This window comes from Watersipora subatra, chromosome 1 (assembly GCF_963576615.1).
Source record: "Watersipora subatra chromosome 1, tzWatSuba1.1, whole genome shotgun sequence".
Classification (NCBI taxonomy): Eukaryota; Metazoa; Bryozoa; class Gymnolaemata; order Cheilostomatida; family Watersiporidae; genus Watersipora; species Watersipora subatra.
The window spans coordinates 58,148,805-58,172,022 of record NC_088708.1 but is presented as its reverse complement, the minus strand read 5'-3'; the positions used below and the strand labels follow the sequence as shown (position 1 = coordinate 58,172,022).

Genomic DNA, 23,218 nt, shown 5'->3' with positions numbered 1-23,218 from the left:
TATTTTGAACCTGCAAAGCCTACACTGGAAGGTACGTGATGAAGGTAAGTCAGCATAGTCACACTTTGTAGCTTGCTGACCCAGCTTAGAGTAGACTACTGGTATGCCAGTCATCTCAACCCATTGCCATATAAACTCACTCGGCGAGACGAGTTACCCAGGACACGCCAACAAAACTAATCTAACTTGCCCTAACTTATTTGATCTATTTCAGATCAGCAGCTTTTAATAAGCTTTATCAATGCGATACATGTAACCTGCTATTAATACTTACAACTTCATAGAGGCTGGTTCTTTAGCTAAAAAATACTTTAATATAGTGCAGTTAATAATCTACAGGTTTTTTATGGCAATAGTACAATTACAACAATAAAGCTGGATAGCAAAATGATTCCGAGTAGGCAATATGGGTAAAGTATGTTATTACTTTAGATTGTTAACCAAATTGAATGTGGGCTTTTTAATGAGTAATCACAAATCGATCTTGCAGGTCTTCTCTTGGCCACTAGTGTTGGGGCTTTATAGTTGCTTTGAAACCTTGTATGACTCAACAAATCTATTGATGATGCATGTAATTGGGGACCCATACCACGTTTATGTATTTAGTTTGCTGAAATATACCCATAGCACGTTAACGTGATGACTGGAATAATACACCCCTTAGGACGTGAAATTTGGTGTGAACATGGTGCCAGTTTTAGAGACTGTCCCACCCATGGGATGTAATTATACTAAAGCTAAATGTGCGGTGACTATCTTCTATTGCATTAATTTTGCTTGAACGAATTGGGGTGAGCTAACTAATGCGAGTTGACTTATGGTGTGAGTTGTCATAACATGAGCCGAATTGTCTGGTGCGAGTTAATTTAGTCGGGATGAGTTGCCCGAGACCACTTGGCCGTTGGGCGACTCAACATACTATTCCGCACTAACATGGTTAAACGGTACTGCTTTATGTAACCATAGTTGGAGCTTAGGTACTAATGTTACGAACGGGTTTGCGCGTGTGTGCAACTGAAAGGCACACTAAAACAGCACATTATTTATAGATTTACTAATTAGTATAAAATAGACTGTACTACAATGTACACAGTTTAACAGAAACAAACATGCACTGTACATTTCATGGGTGTGTTCTTTTGAGAGAATTAAATAATATTATGCGTCGACAGACGCGAGTGTTTATTGTCCTTGACACAAAGGTATTAGCAAGAAATCCGAAATTTAGTTTATTGTTATAAGGCGCGTACTGAGCCTCGTACTAAATACATGTATGTATCGAGTTAAGATTTTCGTTGATCGTTATAAACACTGTCATGGCGCGGGAAATTTTACTCAACTAGTTTGGGGATATTGTGAAATTATATATTAAATTTATATTGTATTTAAATATTAGCGATTTACATAAAGATGTATATGTGGCTGTAGATTAGAATGTTAATGTGACTGTAGGTCGTTGTGCGGTAAACAGTTGAAAGTTTTTCTCATTTCGATTGAACTTTTACTCTCTTTATTTAAGGAGTCCTGTTTGATTATTTATTTATTTATTATGAATATTTATTGAGGATTGCAAACCAAGTATATAGATCATACTGTCGGTTAATATAGTTGGTCTTGAAGCCGTCAAAGTTTACATCTGGCTCATTGTCTGAGTAAGATAACTGAACCTACTGTGGTAACTACAATACATCTCACATTAGTGTGCACAGATAATATAGAGTAACGTTAGCAGGTTTGTTGAAAAGTGATTGATGTTACTGCTACAAGGAGAATGGGGATTTCATAATGATGGTTATAACTTTACAAATATCAGCTTTAGTAATTTTCTGTAAGATTTTGTAAAATTTAGTTTGGATGTTACAGAATTTCTATTGGGTTTAAGCATGTTATCTACAAGACTCAATTCTTAAGGGACAACTTGCTTACATGCACTAGTGTGTTGAACTAATCAAGAAATGAGTTTTTCAGCAAAACAACAATTAGTAAAAGTTTTAGAAAGTTCAATTAACGCTGTATTTATACAGAACAATGCAGTAGATAAACTTATCTATATTTCTCTTGATTTGTAAGACTAACTTCTCTTAGCAAAAGTTAAATAACTATGAAGAGGGCTTGCAGGTTCTAACTAGATTTTTGGTCACTCAACCTCAACTTTTTCATTGTTGCTGTTGGCTTCATCATCCAGTTTTTTATCACCGTCAATATTGCACTCGACATGCATATCATATGACTGCTTGCTTTCCATGCGCAGGATGCCACCAATGTGGCTAACCAGATTATCTACTTCAACATCTTTAACGGATACTAGAACACTTATTATACCAAGTTTCTACAAAAAAAGTAAATTAAAAATTTTTGGCTTCCCGTATACCTGATCACCAATCTTGTATAGATTTACATTAAGTATTCCCTCAAGTTGTTTTTGAAGCTTTGAATTTCTTTTTTGCGGTGTAACAGTATTTTAGATGAGACAATACTTGAGTATTAAAGGGTTGGTACGTCACTTAATCTTGTCAGCCTTTGCTTGTGTTAAGGTTTCATTTATTACTATTATGCAATAATAGCTTAAACCATACCTGTCACATACAACTTTTATCGTATTTGCTAGGTAAATCAGACACGCTAATTCCGATTTTGTACTCAAAATAAAGATTAGTCCACTAACCTTCAAAGTCATTTAGGCTTTTTTAAAGCGTTTCAATATCCGTTTCGAAAACAACACAATCGGCATTACGAGCTCCGCCCATAAATATGTGACGAAACCTAGCTTTTTCAGGAACGGAAGTTAGGAATGTTTAGTCCGATTTAGAATAATAAAGATGGGTGTCTTAAAACCCATTATTATCTAAATCCAGCCTGTAAAATAATTTCAGTTTTTATGAAAGGTATATAAACTATTTAAAATTGCTCATAGCTTGTTATATGACGTTTAAATGGGCTGAACGCCAAGAAAAATGAGCTCAAAAAGCGTGGTTTTATCACAAGCTAGCGTTGTTATCGCGCTTTTTTAAATATGCAATGCTAAATAGCTTATCTACCTTTCAGAAAAGCCTGATATTATTTTTAAGGCTGAATTTAGATATTAATGGATTTTAAAACACCCATCTCTATTATTCTAAATCGGTCTAAACATCCCTACGTAACTTCTGTTCCTAAAAAGCTAGGTTACGTCACGTATTTATGGGCGGAGCTTGTTATGCCGATCGTGTTGTTTTTGAGACCAATATTAAAACGCTATAAAAAAAGCCTTCATTACTCTCAAAGTTAGTGGACTAATCTTTATTTTGAGTACAAAATCGGAACCAGTGTGTCTGATTTCCCTAGCAAAAACGATAAAAGTTTTTCGTGACAGTTATGGTTTAAAGGTTGACTTGTAATAAAATTCACATTACAGTTATTTGATATGAAAAGATTCACCATGTCTTACTCTGCTGTGTTGTAGGTGCAAAATATGTGGGAATGTGATTACAAGCTCTTAAAAGCTAAAAAAACGAACAGTTAATCGCAGCCACACGAGACCGCTGTAGTTTGGATTCGCTTTCCAAAACGGCTCAAATGGGACGTACTTGTTACAGGATGGTTTCGGTTTACACTTTCATGCAATCTCATTCGTCAGAATATTTTCGCAAATATACTTCACGCATTCAATAAAACCATGTCTATTGTTCTTACGCGTCTGTTTTATCGTCATTGTAATGCTGTTGCTTTTAGCACTGAGATCTTATAACTTACTGTAAAAAATCGTTAAACTTTTCAACCTTAGTTCGAATGAGTACATATTATTGTTTGATAATCATGACGAGCCTCTTGGTTACCTGTGATAATCGAAAAGTGCTGCAAAAATTATTTGCGAAGTATTGGGTCACATGATCACATTATGACTTGACGATTAGTCCAAGCCGAAACAAAACTGTAAAGTAGCGAGCATCTATATTTGATACGGGTCTTCGGTAAAACCCGAAGTGTTTGTCATAAACTAGTGCTACAATAAGTTTTCTATTGAGCTTTTTATTGGCCTTTCAATTCACGTGAGGACATCACGTGACAAGACGATAACCAAACTGTAATGAATACGTCAAATAAATAAAGAGATTCCAATCTATGGCGGCTTTTCATTTTTGAGCTTTTAAGAGCTTGTAATCACATTTCCACGTATTTGGCACCTACAACACAACAGAGTAAGACATGGTGAATCTTTTGATACCAAATAACTGTAATGTGAATTTTGTTGCAAGTCAACCTTTAAGTATTTGAATTGTGTTCCAACACTTTGGAGATACTGCTGGTGACTTAGAGCAGGGCTCATTATCTGACAAATGTTCATCTGGAGGCTTCATTCAATGAATATATGCTCAAACTGCTTTGAGACACATTTCTGCTAGCATCAAGAGACAATTAGTTCTGAGTGGTAGTGAATCGACAGCATCTGATTTTCTGTGGATTGTGGTTGCAAAATTGTAGCGAAGATCCTCACCTTTTCATAATAATTAACGATAAAATGTTCGTAATTTCATGTAAGGAAATAGCTATAAATACTGTATGATGCATAATTGAATGTATGCACAGTCAATGTTAGATTAGCCCCAAATCGTCATCGCCACATCTACTTACGTACTCTCCATTTTCTGTATTGTCAAGCCTACACCTCATTTCGCTTATTTTAGCAATGTGAAGTTACTAAAACAATTTATTGAGTATTATTTTATTGGTTTAGTTTCTTACACATAATTTAATTTTTTTACATTTAGGTTTTCATAGTTTTGTATAGTTGATTTGTTTTAACACTATGTAATAGCATGAAGTATTTATCATTAGTTTTTCTAGTTGTAGAATGAATTAAAAGAATTGCAATGTAATCATATCAAAAGATATGCCCTAAGCATTGGTTTTGACATACATTACAAAGTAAATATTAGAGCAGATTAATTTTGTATGAGGAGATTTGTCTTTTTAGTGTTTTTATAAAAAAAACACATCTTGAACGGCTGTGGCATTGAGAGTACCGCCGGTCTTGCTAAAAATATTTTCAGTGTTATCGTTAGTTTAAGGTAGACAAAAAGGTCCACAAACACTGCTTCAGTCGTGTGCTACACTTTTTTCTACCCAGACTTGCTCCACCATGTCCTAATTTGTTTTTGTCTGGCCCTACACTCCCTTTACCCTGCCAAGCTTGCACTCTACCTCGTTGTATACTCTCTCTTTACTAAGGCATATACTCCGATACTCTCTCTGCCTTGTCCCATGATTGCTCTCTTTGGTCATATAGTTGCCTCTTTGGTCATATAATTTACCTCTTCCTATACTAACTTTCCCTGATCCTATATCTGCTCTCTATCTGGCCCTATACCTGCTTTCTACCTGGTCCTATACTTACTCTACCTGGTCCTATACTTACTCTACCTGGTCTTATACTTACTCTACCTGGTCCTATACTTACTCTACCTGATCCTATACTTACTTTACCTGGTCCTATACTTACTCTACCTGGTCCTATACTTTACCTGGTCCTATACTTGATCTGCATTCGCTTTACTCGCTCTTATCCTAGCTTTTTAACATAAACTAGCAGTAGGCCCGGCAGTGCCCTGGATTTCATTCATTTTTAATCAGATAACCTACAAGAGGGTGTTTTAAGAGGCTGGTTCTCAGGCACCAGATGGAGTTTGGAAACGAAATATTATTGGTGACTTTTTTTGGACAAAATCAACCAAAAACCGTGGAAACGCATGTCGTTTATGCAGATAAACAGACATAAATGCACACATAAAAACACACACAATGACAAAATGGGATTTATTAACATGAATACTATATGTAATATTACGTAAAAGTGCATTTAAGACTGACATCATTCAATTTCTGGCATCCAATGGGTCTTTAATCTTAGGTGTAATAATGTAATAATAGCAAACTGAGGTTCGATTTTTAATAGCTCTGCAGCCACTTGATCTTTTGTTAGAACAATGATTAAATGGTTAATGTATGGTACCGATACTAAGTTGAGACTGCAATTTTGTTTTGATGGCTATTAAAGGTTGACTTGCAACAAAATTCACATTACAGTTATTTGATATGAAAAGATTCACCATGTCTTACTCTGTTGTGTTGTAGGTGCAAAATATATGGGAATGTGATTACAAGCTCTTAAAAACTAAAAAACGAACAGTTAATCGCAGCCACACGAGACCGCCGTAGTTTGGATTCGCTTTCCAAAACGGCTCAAATGGGACGTAGTTGTTACAGGATGGTTTCTGTTTACACTTTCATGCAACCTCATTTGTCGAAATATTTTCACAAATATACTTCACGCATTCAATAAAACCATGTCTATTGTTCTTACGCGTCTGTTTTATCGTCATTGTAATGCTGTCACTTTTAGCACTGATATCTTATAACTTACCGTAAAGATTTGTTAAACTTTTTAACCTTAGCTCGAAGGAGTACATATCATTGTCTGATAATTATGACGAGCCTGTTGGTCACCTGTGATAATCGAAAATCGCTGCAGAAATTATTTGCGAAGTATTGGGTCACATGATCAGATTACGTCTTGCCGATTAGACCAAACCGAAACAAAACTGTAAAGTAGCGAGCATCTATATTTGATACGGGGTCTTCGGTAAAACCCGAAGTGTTTGTCATAAACTAGTGCTACAATAAGTTTTATATTGAGCTTTTTATTGGCCTTTCAGTTCACGTGAGAACATCACGTGACAAGACGATAACCAAACTGTAATGACTACGTCAGAGAAATAAACAGATTCCAATTTACGGCGGCTTTTCGTTTTTGAGCTTTTAAGAGCTTGTAATCACATTTCCACATATTTGGCACCTACAACACAACAGAGTAAGAGATGGTGAATCTTTTAATACCAAATAACTGGAACGTGAATTTTGTTGCAAGTCAACCTTTAAAGTTTTATTTAATGCTTTCTAGATTGTAGCTCATACAAGGCTTTTGTTAAATAATAAGTTTTAACATCCTTGTATTCATATATAGTATTTCCTTCTGGCACTTCAATAATCTTACCTTATTCGGTTATCCATTATTAGCTGGAGCTCTTCTAGCTTCCTTTTCTAGATTTACAATGGCCACGAGATCCTCAGACAAGCTGAAGGGGCCACACGCAAAGAAAAAAAAGTGCAACAGTTGTGTAGAGGTTAATCAGGAAATGAAGGATCTGGTGGAGAAAAAGTTTCTGGTTGCCTTGCCACAAGATTTCTATGACTTTTGGCAGTTTTTATGCGAAATAGATGAGGCTAATCCAAACAATGTTCTACAGCCAAGCAAAATCAGGTATGGGTTCATTCCTGATACAGCCATCTATAAATGAACACTAGATTTAGTCAGATAGGTTAGTTTTAGTTAGTTAGGTTCTGAGACAGATGTACAGTTAAAGATGAACTTGGACAAAATTTTGGTAGGTTTTATCAGAAAATATCGGTATTTTTCTATCATCTGAAATTTTTTTTATGTTTGAGATGAACTGACGGTCAGGATTTTTCAAGATTAAAATCAAAAAAACATTGTTGTTTTTAAAGCACTCAGAAAAAATACATGCTAAAATGACATCATTAGTTGCACGGCTGTCTATCTCTACCATTATTGATACCAGCTATAGCGTTCAAGCTGCAGGGCTAGGCTTATCTATTCTGTCACTCTCTTTGCTGGTGTGCAACTATAGATATCATAATCGCACATTCTCTTGAGTCTGAGCGTTCCACAAAATGATCCCATTCAAACTATTATATCTCTAGACTGGATAGGTCTACAAAGACAAAAATTACATCATGTTGAAGCTCGATGTTTTAGCTTTGTATTGATATTATTTTTATAATTTGCGCCATTTCAATGGAGTTAGTTCACCTTTAAACCTTAGTTTATGATGGCTTCTACATACAAATATTAGGCTTCTACATACAAATATTAGGCTTCTACATACAAATATTAGGCTTCTACATGCAAATATTAGGCTTCTACATACAATTATTTCAATGTATGACATGAAATTTGAGCAAATGGTTGTCTCGGCATAGAAATTAATTTCCGACGTAGGATCTTTATGGTTTCTCGAAGTGTCACATTTTGTCAGTAGAAGTAAAAAAACATAGAAATTAAAAATTAAATTTAAAAATAATAAGAAAATATGTAAATAAGGTTTGTCTATACATTATCTAGCCTACACATTAGTCCAGTGTATCTAAGGTGAAGGAACAATGGAAACTGTTTAGGTACTCACTATCATTTTACTAATTTACCTTTTACATATAATTTATGTTTTCACCTTTAGTTTTTCACATAGTTTCACATGATGCATTTGTATTAATATTATATGTAATTACTTGAGTATTTACCATTATCTTTTACATATAATTTAAGTTTTCACCTTTAGTTTTTCACAGTTTCACATGATGCATTTGTATTAATATTATATGTAATTACTTGAGTATTCACCATTATCTTTTACATATAATTTAAGTTTTCACCTTTAGTTTTTCACATAGTTTCACATGATGCATTTGTGTTAATATTATATGTAATTACTTGAGTATTTACCATTATCTTTTACATATAATTCAAGTTTTCACCTTTAGTTTTTCACATAGTTTCACATGATGAATTTGTGTTAATATTATATGTAATTACTTGAGTATTTACCATTATCTTTTACATATAATTCAAGTTTTCACCTTTAGTTTTTCACATAGTTTCACATGATGAATTTGCATGAGTATTATATGTAATTACTTCAGTATTTACAATTGTTTTTTGAGCTCTGTGAGGAACCATACAATCTATTCTTATGCTATTCTTTGCTCCAAGATTTTTGACATACAAAGCAAATATTGGAACAGGTTAACTCCTAAATTAAGGTTTGATTATACAATAATAACAGGAAGTTACAATATTTATATAAATTGGCTAACCTTGAATTTTTAACAGCATCTTCAAGGAATGCTTTACAATGAAGTGTCGATTAACGATTGCAAGTTAGTCATCTGGTCTATATAGTTATGAGAGGCGTCGCTTTGGTCTTTATTCAGAGCATAATTACTCTTTTGTTGCTTGAATTTTATATGCATAAGCCGAGTTCTGCATTATTATTTATTATATTATTTATTCATTGTATTATTTACTTTATTATTCATTATATATTAATGACTGCATGCTGGAGCAAGCTAAAACTAAAGCCTGTGTTTTCACATAATATCACAAGTGTATTCATTTATGCAACAAGAATTCATCCAGTTTATACCAACTGATACTTGCAAATCCTATCTTGGTTTGATAAGACCCAAATGTCATTTCACTAGATCATCTCTTTGCCCTGTATTTATGTGTAGATATTGTTAGAATACTGTTATCATAGTATAAGTTCCTAATTGCTTACAGGCTGGGAGGACCGTTTGATCTTCTACTTGGAAAATCCTCATCGGAAGACTCAGACTATCTGCTCCACCATAGATTTTTTTGCGATCCTCCTGAGTTTCAGACTGTTATTATTAGTGAGTATATCATAGCAACAATACCGATATAAAACAGCTAGTCCTCTGTCTCTCTATGTCTGTGTGATGCATTATTTAGATGCATTACATCTAAATGGATACCCATGCTCTGCAACAAGTTGTCAAATAAAGGTTTTTAAGTTTCTCTTTTGACATTCTATAGCGAACAATTTACAAGCTTGCGCTTCTCCAAAGTGTGTATGGATCAACAACTACACTCGTTACATCAGCTAAAACCCTATTTAGTCTCTAGAGAATAGTGATTGACTGTAGTAGAGTTTGTTGTCATCATACCTAAGTATTATTTCTCTGCTCAATAATTCAAAGTTGATGAAATAATGGCTCATGTGCTATAACACTAGATGGAAAAACCCTCTGCATATTTTGCCTATTTTGTTTCCACTATTAGTGTAGAAATGTTCAACGAAATGGGCATTGATCTCAAAAAATGGTCAATGACTTGGGGTTGTATTGCTGGTGTGTCAAATATAGGCTATAAACCCAAAAGGAGGCTCGATGATGTGTACTGGGATTTGTATAGCTAGAGTGTAGCATACTGGCTATAAACTATAATGAAACGTCGATGAAATTGGTGTAGTATTGTATTACTGGTACGTATGTAGAATATGGGCTGCAAGTGGTACATTGATATCGGGGTATTTGATTGGCTTTCAACCCGTATCATGTTTTAAGAGATGTGTTAGAAAGTTGTGCATCTGTTCATATAGTTTTACTGAAAAACGCCATACAAAAATTTCTTAAAAATTTGAGAACTAGTCATCGAATTACATTGTAAACAATTCATACACTGAGTGTTATACATTTGATACAAGCTTTTTGTACAAATGTTATATTATGAAGCATTTTAATAATTTCTATTGTGATTCAATTGTGATGTTATAAGAAAACTAGCCGAAAGCCCGGTATTGCACGGATAATAGAATAATTACTTAATGACTTTGACTAACTTACCTGATAAGCTAGATCTTTACTAAAATCTTTACTAAAACAATACCCGTGTTTTGGGCCAGCTTAACAAGCATTACGCGTAATGATCAACAGTGCTAGTTATTAACCGCAAGCAAGTGCGCTTTAAGCGTGAGTATCTTAACCAATGTAAGGACTATTTGCTCAAAAAATCTATTTTATCTCGTACAGTTCAATGGTTAAGTTCGCTGCTTTTACATCTGGAGGTCCAGAGATCAAATCCAGTGCTGGGTCGATTTTCCATTGATAGATTTAATCGCTATAACTGGACACATGTTTTAACAAAAAGACAAACACTGAGACTTATATATATAGATTCACCAAGACGTGCATTCGTAGATAAAAAAAAATATGTCAAACTTATATTGAGTAACTCAGTAATGTTGTCAACCTCGAGGGACTATCTCTCAGGACAATGTAGTCTTAGATGAATTCTGCAGATGCTTAAATTTCAGAGGTATTCATTGGAATCAAGAGAATCCTAAGCAAAAGTCTACTCTCTCTCTGATGGTCGGTTGGATGGCACGAGAACAGGAGCTTGACTATGACTTTTGTATAGTACTTAGTTAGAAGTAGAGTTCAACGTGATAAGATAAAATGATCAAACTTACAGTAGGTAAAACAGCAACTTATAAACCTACATGAGTACGTAACCTCAAATAATACCGCAGAGGAAAGATCAACGGTCAACTTTAACACTACGTAAAAATAAATGATCACTCCCAAGATGGATGTACATTACTGGCTTAAACATATGTGTAAGTCTACCAGATGAAAGTACAGGTAAATTGATGATTTTATATGTTGACACTGCATGTACATGTAGTTATATACGGTTGGATAGAGCTGGTAAAACTCTCAGACCAGAAAAAAAATTTCTTAAGAATACAGACGTTCTAGAAGATGCTGGCTGATGAAAGGTTAGACGTGCTTGTGGCAGCACAACAAAAAAAAATAACTCCCCTTATAACTCCGAAATTGCTCCATTGACAAAAAGTAGATAAGTTCAGCAGGGGCAAGTAGTACTTACTATCGCATGCTGTAGGCACAGAGGAGAATTGTGAAGAACACATTGGTTACTACAGAGATGATCCATCACAAGAGCCAGCTTTTCTGGCGTTGAGTCATGGTGGGGATACTTGCCGACTCCTCCCTCTGGGTGATAACTTGTTTGCAGCTGTTCATTCTTACATCCTTCAAGCTAAGAACTCAAGCCCTGCCAGTGAAAAGGTATTTAAAAACTTTCTAGGAAGTATGGATTCTGTGAAGAGTAGCCGGTGGATAGATACCGCTGAAGGATATACCGTAAAATCTTTATTTGAACGCTATTGCAATCTATTTTCAACCCTTTTTCTATTGTGGTGCTTTATTAGAGGTGGTGTTCAAATAAAGGATGGTGTTGTATTTTTCAATAGCTCGTCAGAATTTTGAGAAGATAAATTTAACCCTGTCATGGACGGAGCGAATATTGCCTATATTTTGCGCTCGCTTTCGGATGGAGCGACATTAAACTTTTTGGATACAAGAAATCTGCTAACTTGCCTCCAACTCGTCATAGACCTTTGAATAAGTATGCATTGGGAAACTGGGCAATATCTCTACCAGTTCATACCTATTGCTTGCAATTTAACCTATGATGATCTTATAGTGGGCGTTGCAGTTTGTGGTGAAAGCTTTCAATTCTTTATTTCAACTTAAATTTGAAGACATATTTTCATTTTATAACTATACTAGCGGAATGCCCAGCATTGGACGGGTATTAAAAACAACTTATAAACAGTGGCAGGTAATGTATTTGCCTGCCACTTGCCATTAGCTTGGCGCATTGCCAATGGCTGATTTGAGTAAGCTTACTAATAAGAGCTAACAACTTGCTCTCACAGTTGATCAGGCATAAAATTACCCTACCGCTCTCCGTGACGTTGCACCATCACGGAGAGGGGTAGCGTATTTTCACCCACATAGCAACATACAGTCAAACATGGATAACTCGAACTTCATGGGACCGAGCGAAAGTGTTCGAGTTATCAGAGCATTCAAGTTATCAGAGCACTGTCACAAGTCCATTTATTTATTTATTAGTAGATACATGCACATATCGAACTATAATAGAAATCAAAAGCATAAATGGCTTGTTTCAAATTAAATGCTTCTAATGTAAAGTTTAAAACTTTTTTATCAAAAGGTATAGGAGATTTTTCTATCACTTTAGATTGTTTTGTTGTTTGAGGTGATGTTAATGCCAGGGCGTTTTTTAGATTAAAATTGGCAAAACTTGATCGTTGTTGAAATGCTCAGAATAAAAGACATCTTTTTCTTTTGAGCGTTTTAACCGAGATCAATTTTGCCGATTTTTTTTTAAGTTTATGCGAAGGTCACCTCACTTTTCCATGCTTCCGAAAGGCGATCACTAAGCGGATGTTTGGTAAAAATCAAAATTCACCAAACCTTTAGAAAAGTCAATGACAAAAATATTTTGCCGACGGTGGTAATAACGACGCCTATGATTTACGAAAAGTTGAGGTTTACCTCTATGACTTGGAATAAAGTGATTTTTTAAAGCGATAACAACCGTCTTGGTAGCCGTTGGGCAAAAAACTGTTCGAGTTAACAGAGTTGAGGTCGAGTTATCTAAAGCAATTTATCATTACCCTAGGACACTTAAGTATTCGCGGCATCTAACTTTCGCGTTTTCGCGGAGTCATCATCACGCGAAAAATTCATGCGCGAAACTAAACTATCATAACGAACTAGCGAAAATTCGAAATTAAATAGCTATGTTCTACGCAGGTCTGTATTCACTGGTTGCAAGTTGGGGGGCTAATGTTAGACGACTAGTTATGAACATCTGGGGTGTGGAGAAGGGGGGGGGTGCTGTAAGCTCCCAACAGGTTTCTCTTATGTAGGGCCTCAGCCGGGCCTCTCACGTGAAGTTTTAAAAAATTTTATTGGCAAGTATCAACATTTTTCTATTTTTTGAGATTTGCTTTGTTTTAGCTGATGTGACTGACAAAACGTTTTAAAATTAAAACAGGCAAAACTTGTATGCAGTTAAAAAGCTCAGAAAGAAGCCATCTTTTTTTTAAGCGTTTTAACAAAGATCATTTTTGCCGATTTTATTTCAAGTTCATTAAGTAGGATATGGGCAAGCAGATGTTTGCTAAAACTTGATATTTTGCAAACCTTTATAAAAGTCGTTAACAAGAATATTTTGCCGCTGATGAAGATAATAATGACGCCTAAGAACTACTAAAAGTTAACGTTTGTATCTATGGCTTCGAATAAAGTGATATTCTACAGCGATAAAAACCTTTCTATAGCCGTTGGACTATGAAATTCCTAAAAAGTTGGGGCGTCTTAGCCGGCCAGCTGTCCAAGGGAATACGGCTCTGTAGTTCATTGATATCCACAACAAAATCGTGATATTAGAAATGCAGATAATTTTGTGTGTGATGGAGCTCATTGGGAAATTTCTAGTAAATTCGTTAATACACCGAATGAGCAGCATGGCAAAGCAAATTAAGATAACAAGTTTTTTTGGAAAAGCCAAGACAAACGAAGAAGATGATGATATCAGTTTAGTCACCGAATTTGTAACTGATGAGGATGAAAGTCTGGTAGGTGAAGTCATACAATTAAATAATACTTATTGTAGTGATGAATTTTACTGCCAACCAAAAACGATAACAACCCTCACCAGGTCCAACCATGTAATACAGTTCTGGTTGTGATGTTGGTTGTTATCTATTTTCTTTTTATGAGACATGTACTGTATTTGATTTTTTTTTAATTTGAAATATTGTGAACTCAAAACGTGCCATGGCCATCGCTTGCTATAAATACTTGAGATCGAATATTGGTACCATATCGGTCACGACGGAAAGGACCGAGACGTCATTGATAGTCCAAGAAACAAATGGCAGCAAGCGATCACGTTGAATTATCGATTTCTGCCATACATTTATACCTGCGGGTTACAAATACAAACTAGTCGCAAATATAACAACTTTTTTTACTAGAGGACCGGACCTGAGGAATCTAATTTGTTTGTTCCACTGTATTTATTTTCACATCACTATATTTTCGCACTCATCAGAGCTGCGAAATTAAGTTGCAGCGAAATTTTACTCTGTGTGCTACTCACGAAACTAAATACTAGCGAAATATAAGTGTCCTAGGGTACATGGGAACGGACCAAAGAAACCGTTCGAGTTAACCATGTGTTCGAGCTATCCGTGGGCGAGTTATCCATGTTTGACTGTATATCGCCCAATGAATCCATCAGTCTCGGTTAGCTAAATTGATAAGGCATTTGCCTGGCCAAATTCTTCATTCCAATATTTTAATAGCTATAACTGGACAAACTGAACTACATACAGACGGACTTTGAGATTGATATACAAATGTATATAGATTTAACAATGTTGCATGAAAGCTATTGCACTTTTTGATATGTTTGCTACATAAAAATAGCTTTTTATGTACAATAGAAAAGGAGTTATGAGCATCGATCCATTGCAAGCCGAGTTTAGATAACCGCAATGATGCTATCAAATAATATGCTATAAATTTGTGAATTTGTATGTTATATAATTGTTATCAATGGAATGCTCTAAATATATATTCAAGGAAAAGTGACATAAACAGAACATATTTATAGTACATGCAGAAACAAAAATTAACATTTTTGAAACAAAAATATTTGCGTCGTCTGCTCAGCCAGTTATGCTCTGTTTGTTGGTTTCATTTGAGACCATTTCATCTTTTTCTGACTCATCGATACCTTCCACAGTGTCTGCTGACCTCAACTCAGCTTCCTGCTAAAATAGTCAATATTAGCGTCCAAACAGTTTCTTAGCATTGCAAAACTTTTGCACGTTGCTATTTAGCTTTTTATAAAAATAATGATAAACTTTTAGCCGCATGCGTGCTAAGGTCAAGCTTTAGCCTAAAAATAGTAGTACAGATTCCATCATAAATGTAAACTGTTTTTCACATATGTCAATGTATCAAGACCGCCTTAAAATAGAACCTACTATTAGCCTGATACAGTTGTTAATTATTTCTATGGTATTGCTTTCCAAGTTTTAACGAAAAAATTGTAAAGCTTTGGAGTTAGAAACTGGACTTCGATACGAATAGAAACAACAATAGCATTAATTGTTATTGATGCAACCAAGTCATTATTAGCACGATTTTGTGGAGACCTTTCTGCTTATCACTTGCTAATATATGTATGTAAAGATCGAAGCCTGTCAAAGTAACGGTCTAATAAAGGTGATATTTAATTAAAGGGTGGAGCTCTATTTTTCAACCTTTTTCCTATGGTGTCGGTCAAATAGAGGTGACGTTCGAATAAAGGTGGGGTTCAATGTGGGTTTTATGGTACTCTGTGATATAAAACATGTGCTATGTGAATATATGCTATGTAAAGGGTATGTTAAGTGATACTAAGGGTGTGTAATGTGAAGATATGCTATGTAAAGAGTATATTAAGTGATACTAAGGGAGTGTAATGTGAAAGATATGCTATGTAAAGAGTATGTTAAGTGATACTAAGGGTGTGTAATGTGAAGATATGCTATGTAAAGAGTATGTTAAGTGATAATAAGGGTGTGTAATGTGAAGATATGCTATGTAAAGGGTATGTTAAGTGATAATAAGGGTGTGTAATGTGAAGATATGCTATGTAAAGGGTATGTTAAGTGATACTAAGGGTGTGTAATGTGAAGATATGCTATGTAAAGAGTATGTTAAGTGATACTAAGGGTGTGTAATGTGAAGATGTGCTATGTAAAGAGTATGTTAAGTGATACTAAGGGAGTGTAATGTGAAAGGGGTGCTGTGTAAAGGGTATGTTAAGTGATACTAAGGGTGTGTAATGTGAAGATATGCTATGTAAAGGGTATGTTAAGTGATACTAAGGATGTGTAATGTGAAGATATGCTATGTAAAGAGTATGTTAAGTGATACTAAGGGTGTGTAATGTGAAGATGTGCTATGTAAAGAGTATGTTAAGTGATACTAAGGGAGTGTAATGTGAAAGGGGTGCTGTGTAAAGGGTATGTTAAGTGATACTAAGGGTGTGTAATGTGAAGATATGCTATGTAAAGAGTATATTAAGTGATACTAAGGGAGTGTAATGTGAAAGATATGCTATGTAAAGAGTATGTTAAGTGATACTAAGGGAGTGTAATGTGAAGATATGCTATGTAAAGAGTATGTTAAGTGATAATAAAGGGGTGTAATGTGAAAGGGGTGCTGTTTAAAGAGTATGTTAAGTGATACTAAGGGAGTGTAATGTGAAGATATGCTATGTAAAGAGTATGTTAAGTGATACTAAGGGTGTGTAATGTGAAAGGGGTGCTGTGTAAAAAGTATGTTAAGTGATACTAAGGGTGTGTAATGTGAAGATATGCTATGTAAAGAGTATGTTAAGTGATACTAAGGGTGTGTAATGTGAAATGGGTGCTGTGTAAAGAGTATGTTAAGTGATACTAAGGGTGTGTAATGGGAAGATGTGCTATGTAAAGACTATGTTAAGTGATATTAAGGGTGTGTAATGTGAAGATATGCTATGTAAAGAGTATGTTAAGTGATACTAAGGGTGTGTAATGTGAAGATATGCTATGTAAAGGGTATGTTAAGTGATACTAAGGGAGTGTAATGTGAAAGGGGTGCTATGTAAAGAGTATGTTAAGTGATACTAAGGGTGTGTAATGTGAAGATATGCTATGTAAAGAGTATGTTAAGTGATACTAAGGGTGTGTAATGTGAAAGGGGTGCTGTGTAAAGAGTATATTAAGTGATACTAATGGTGTGTAATGGGAAGATGTGCTATGTAAAGACTATGTTAAGTGATACTAAGGGTGTGTAATGTGAAAGGGGTGCTATGTAAAGAGTATGTTAAGTGATACTAAGGGTGTGTAATGTGAAGATATGCTATGTAAAGAGTATGTTAAGTGATACTAAGGGTGTGTAATGTGAAAGGGGTGCTGTGTAAAGAGTATATTAAGTGATACTAAGGGAGTGTAATGTGAAAGGGGTGCTATGTAAAGGGTATGTTAAGTGATACTAAGGGAGTGTAATGTGAAAGGGGTGCTATGTAAAGAGTATGTTAAGTGATACTAAGGGTGTGTAATGTGAAGATATGCTATGTAAAGAGTTTGTTAAGTGATACTAAGGGTGTGTAATGTGAAAGGGGTGCTGTGTAAAGAGTATATTAAGTGATACTAATGGTGTGTAATGGGAAGATGTGCTATGTAAAGACTATGTTAAGTGATACTAAGGGTGTGTAATGTGAAAGGGGTGCTATGTAAAGAGTATGTTAAGTGATACTAAGGGTGTGTAATGTGAAAGGGGTGCTGTGTAAAGAGTATATTAAGTGATACTAAGGGAGTGTAATGTGAAAGGGGTGCTATGTAAAGGGTATGTTAAGTGATACTAAGGGACTGTAATGTGAAAGGGGTGCTATGTAAAGAGTATGTTAAGTGATACTAAGGGTGTGTAATGTGAAGATGTGCTATGTAAAGAGTATGTTAAGTGGTACTAAGGGTGTGTAATGTGAAAGGGGTGCTGTGTAAAGAGTATGTTAAGTGATACTAAGGGTGTGTAATGTGAAGATATGCTATGTAAAGAGTATGTTAAGTGATACTAAAGGTGTGTAATGTGAAAGGGGTGCTGTGTAAAGTGTATGTTAAGTGATACTAAGGGAGTGTAATGTGAAGATATGCTATGTAAAGAGTATGTTAAGCGATACTAAGAGTGTTTAATGTGAAATGGGTGCTGTATAAAGGGTACATTATGCGATACAAAAGGATTGCAATGGGAGGATACACTATGGAGCGGGTATGTTATGTAATACAAAGAGTGTGTAATGTGAAAGATATTCTGTGTAAATGGTGTGTTATGTGATAACAAGGGAGTACACTATGAAAAATATGTTATGTGAAGGGAATGTTTTGTGATACAAAGGCTGCGCCATGTCTATATTATATTATATTATATACCCTAATGTATAATATAATATACTAAGGGAGTGTAATGTGAAAGGGGTGCTATGTAAAGAGTATGTTAAGTGATACTAAGGGTGTGTAATGTGAAGATATGCTATGTAAAGAGTATGTTAAGTGATAATAAGGGTGTGTAATGTGAAGATATGCTATGTAAAGGGTATGTTAAGTGATAATAAGGGTGTGTAATGTGAAGATATGCTATGTAAAGGGTATGTTAAGTGATACTAAGGGAGTGTAATGTGAAAGGGGTGCTATGTAAAGAGTATGTTAAGTGATACTAAGGGTGTGTAATGGGAAGATGTGCTATGTAAAGAGTATGTTAAGTGATACTAAGGGTGTGTAATGTGAAGATATGCTATGTAAAGAGTATGTTAAGTGATACTAAGGGTGTGTAATGTGAAGATATGCTATGTAAAGGGTATGTTAAGTGATACTAAGGGTGTGTAATGTGAAAGGGGTGCTATGTAAAGAGTATGTTAAGTGATACTAAGGGTGTGTAATGTGAAGATATGCTATGTAAAGAGTATGTTAAGTGATAATAAGGGTGTGTAATGTGAAGATATGCTATGTAAAGGGTATGTTAAGTGATAATAAGGGTGTGTAATGTGAAGATATGCTATGTAAAGGGTATGTTAAGTGATACTAAGGGAGTGTAATGTGAAAGGGGTGCTATGTAAAGAGTATGTTAAGTGATACTAAGGGTGTGTAATGTGAAGATATGCTATGTAAAGAGTATGTTAAGTGATACTAAAGGTGTGTAATGTGAAGATGTGCTATGTAAAGAGTATGTTAAGTGATACTAAGGGTGTGTAATGTGAAGATGTGCTATGTAAAGAGTATGTTAAGTGATACTAAGGGAGTGTAATGTGAAGATATGCTATGTAAAGGGTATGTTAAGTGATACTAAGGGAGTGTAATGTGAAGATATGCTATGTAAAGAGTATGTTAAGTGATACTAAAGGTGTGTAATGTGAAAGGGGTGCTGTGTAAAGTGTATGTTAAGTGATACTAAGGGAGTGTAATGTGAAGATATGCTATGTAAAGAGTATGTTAAGCGATACTAAGAGTGTGTAATGTGAAATGGGTGCTGTATAAAGGGTACATTATGCGATACAAAAGGATTGCAATGGGAGGATACACTATGGGGCGGGTATGTTATGTAATACAAAGAGTGTGTAATGTGAAAGATATTCTGTGTAAATGGTGTGTTATGTGATAACAAGGGAGTACACTATGAAAAATATGTTATGTGAAGGAAATGTTTTGTGATACAAAATACAGTATGACAGACAAATACAGTACAGACAGGCTGCGCCATGTCAAAGGTATGTTATGTGACACAAATCGTATGAAATATAACAGAGAATTTAATAATTATGAGTAATGAACACACTGTGAGATGTTATGAATATCTGAAAAGTAACCTGATTGCCTGATGCACTCGCCGATGAAGAAAATAATACTAAGAGCTTTGCCATAGACTTCTCGATATTGTGAACAGACAACTCTCGATATTGTGAACGGACAACTCTCGATATTGTGAACGGACAACCCTAATAGATTATTGTCTAAATCTTGGATCATGGAAGAAACCTTTTAGAGGCAGCACTACATTTATCAAGCAAAAAAAATTTGCTTACAGCTTATGAACAATATTAAAAAGGTGGCAAAGCGCAAGGGATATGAGATTGGCAACCAGACAGCAAAGATGGTGGCTCGAAAGAAGAAGGTTGTTAGCAAAAGTTTTCACACCGCAGGTAAGTGGCGGTGTCTTTTGGTTTCTCCTGCATTACTATTTGTGATAATTGAAGTTGCATAAAAGGTAATTGTTAGACAGCCGGTAAATCCCTTCAGCGAATGTCTTTGGTAGAGGATGGGTGACACGTGGTTACAGAACCACTTTACCTCAACCAAGATTCAGTTTCTCGTGTAACAATTCATAATTGTTTAGTATACTTACGCATGAGCAATAATGAAAACTGCAGTCTTATCTTCTGAAGCGGACTATCTGCTATACTTCATATCCATTATTACCATGTTGTTTTCTTCTGTCAGAGGCTTACAAATAACCTTGTTTATGTTACCCAATGTTCATCAGGAAAGCATCTCTCTTTTAATTATGGATGCATTTTTATGCTACAGAACTCTTTAGCTCTCGAAGTTTATTGCATGCCGCAGTCTATCAAAGGAAGTAATATTATGTCGCTATTTGAATTATTCCAAAATCAACAGTTTAATATTAGTTAAACTTGTAGTATTCTCATCAAACTTGAAGTTTACTGCTATTTCATTTTTAACTTTGTTGTCATCGCGTTTGCTTGAGTGCTATAAAAACATCACTGGCATTATCTCAAATGTGAAAACAGCCTAATTGTTATTTGTACACACCTATATGAAGCGTTGTATACGCCACATAGTCATCAGCCATTTAGCAGCTCACCATCTTAAGGCCAGATCAAGGAAAGCAAGTTTATAATTGACTTTTGGAATAAGTTCAAGCGTGAAAAAGTTATTGCTGTATAAAGTTGTTTGAATTCCCTTATGATGGTGATTATTTTCTATTTTTATTATAGGATTACAATAAGAAATAATTATTAGATATCTGTATTCTTACACTGATGTGCCATGTATATCTCTTGTTATTCTAAAAACCAGTCAGGTTTACAATGTATATGTTGTATGGAATATAAAGTTGTCTGTTTTGTACCAGACCTTTACAAGAGAATAAATTGCTGATTAGTCATATTCAAGTCTGTTTTGTGAGCTGCCATTTAATTTAGCTGAAGCTCTTTTATAAGGCATCAGAATATCGCCTTGCAAAAATTCTCATGATGTGGTATATACGTATTTTAAGTTTAGCATCTATATATGCATAATATGCACTTGCAATATCAGCATTGCTTCTTTCACAAGCCAACCAAAGCTAACCTGCCTTGAATCACAAACCATATTTATATTGCTGTGCTACCCTGCTTTGAAGGGTGTAACATCTATGGCTGTAATATCTCCTTCAGGCCTTGTTTTCTGTATAAATCTGTTTCGTATGTTTATTCAATAGATCGGCATTATGGTATTGCTCAACTTCAACAACCTGAAGTTATATTTTAGTTAGTAGATACTCAGGTCTTTCTTTCACTACCTCTTCTTTTTTCTGTTTATACTTTCATCTCAGCTTGTGTTTCAATTTTTATTTGACATTCAACTCATTTCCCTTGTAATCATTCAATGTTCTTTATTACTTACCTATAAAAAATGTCAGCGTTACCAACGGCGAAAAATAACTTGGTGATCCAAGTAAAGACTAGTTATACCTGAATAAAGCTTTATTACAATGCCAGCCTGTTGTTTTCGCTACATTTCGTTCATACAAACAGCTTGTTGATATCGAAATGGTACCATATCGTATGATACAATACGACTTTACGATGATACATTGACATGACGATACTACAATACCGCTACATAAATAACCTAGCTAAAACCGTGGATGCCTCAATAAGTTTGCTTGGTGAGATGTTCTGAGTATGAATTCTGTATGTGAATTTATCAGCTTGTACTTGTAGGTTATATAAGCTAAGGTACAATTGAAAATCTCAAAATTTACAAAAGTTCGTTTGAAATTTTTTTGATGATTTCACTAAATCTTTAAAACTTCAAAGCATTTAATAAAATTTCTTGAAGAGAAAAAGGTTATTTTACTGAGATTATTTAAATATAGAGTTGTAAAACTAAAGAATAAAGCTTCATTACAGGCATCGTTGTGCCTGTTGATGAAAATGGAGTTGGATGGAGGGAGATCTCCTTGACTGACAGTCAACTTAAAAAGCTATTTGGATCCATATTGAAAGAGGATGCTAACAGCAGCAAGTCGGTTGATGAGCTGCAAGAGATTATTACGTGAGTTGAATCAAGCGTCTATTTAGTCATCCTTTACAGGCTTTTGAGAACTCCTCAAGTATATCCACGCCTTCCAATCCTCCGTCATTTCTTTCCATATACCATATCATTTTACTCTAGATACTTCTACTTTTCATAGACACTCGTTGGCCAATTATCTTACAGTCAAGTGTTCCTTGACCTTTGGTTACTAAGTTGCATCTGTTGACAGATATGTACAGTTTGCCAATGATGAGTGTGACTATGGACAAGGTCTTGAGCTGGGGATCGATTTATTCTGTTACGGCAGTGAGAAGCTGCATGGGTATATTCATGCCGTGCTGCCCATGGCCTACTCTCTCCTTGGATACAATGCATTTGAGACGATTATTTTAGCTCATCTAAACAGACGCAGTCGTGGCTTGTGCAATTATTTAACATAAAACTAACATTTCTAATGGTTCCTTGTTTACGAAATACTCCTCAGTCTTGTTAGATAATAATACTATCTGTTATATGTGTGATAGATCTTTTGGAATAAAAAATTCATATGAGACAAATCGCTCACTGATCTCTTTCAGTAACCTAACCAAGGAGTTGTGTGACTCTTGTAATTACAGCTGCTCTCAGGCTATGCACTTTCTAGGCTGTATCAGATGCAAGCTCCATACTCATAATAGCCTGGTAATGTATTCCTTGCATATTAGGCGTCCTTGTAATCTATTACTATGAAAGTTTTAACTCATCTTTGGAGCTTCGCATATGAAATGCTTCATAGCTCATTGTCCGTTATATCATTTATACTGCTCCATGCTGGGTGACCCCTCCACTCT

General features: G+C 35.1%; 1 protein-coding gene across 1 annotated transcript; it reads left to right on the top strand.

The window, feature by feature from the left end:
* The first annotated feature begins 1,098 nt into the window (after window positions 1-1,098).
* Window positions 1,099-22,927, top strand: LOC137408142 (histone PARylation factor 1-like). Its single transcript, XM_068094535.1, has 7 exons — window positions 1,099-1,129; window positions 7,082-7,297; window positions 9,395-9,507; window positions 11,540-11,724; window positions 20,152-20,266; window positions 22,262-22,406; window positions 22,618-22,927. Exons 1-7 carry the CDS (start codon window positions 1,110-1,112, stop codon window positions 22,826-22,828), a joined length of 1,005 nt encoding a protein of 334 aa, XP_067950636.1. The 5' UTR covers window positions 1,099-1,109; the 3' UTR covers window positions 22,829-22,927.
* The last annotated feature ends 291 nt before the right edge of the window (window positions 22,928-23,218 follow it).

Excerpts from the sequence above, each read along its gene's own strand:
- LOC137408142 (XM_068094535.1), top strand. The coding sequence starts at position 1,110 with ATGCACTGTACATTTCATGG. Across the intron at positions 1,130-7,081 it reads ATGCACTGTACATTTCATGG|ATTTACAATGGCCACGAGAT; the intron begins GTGTGTTCTTTT and ends TTCCTTTTCTAG. Across the intron at positions 22,407-22,617 it reads GAGCTGCAAGAGATTATTAC|ATATGTACAGTTTGCCAATG; the intron begins GTGAGTTGAATC and ends ATCTGTTGACAG.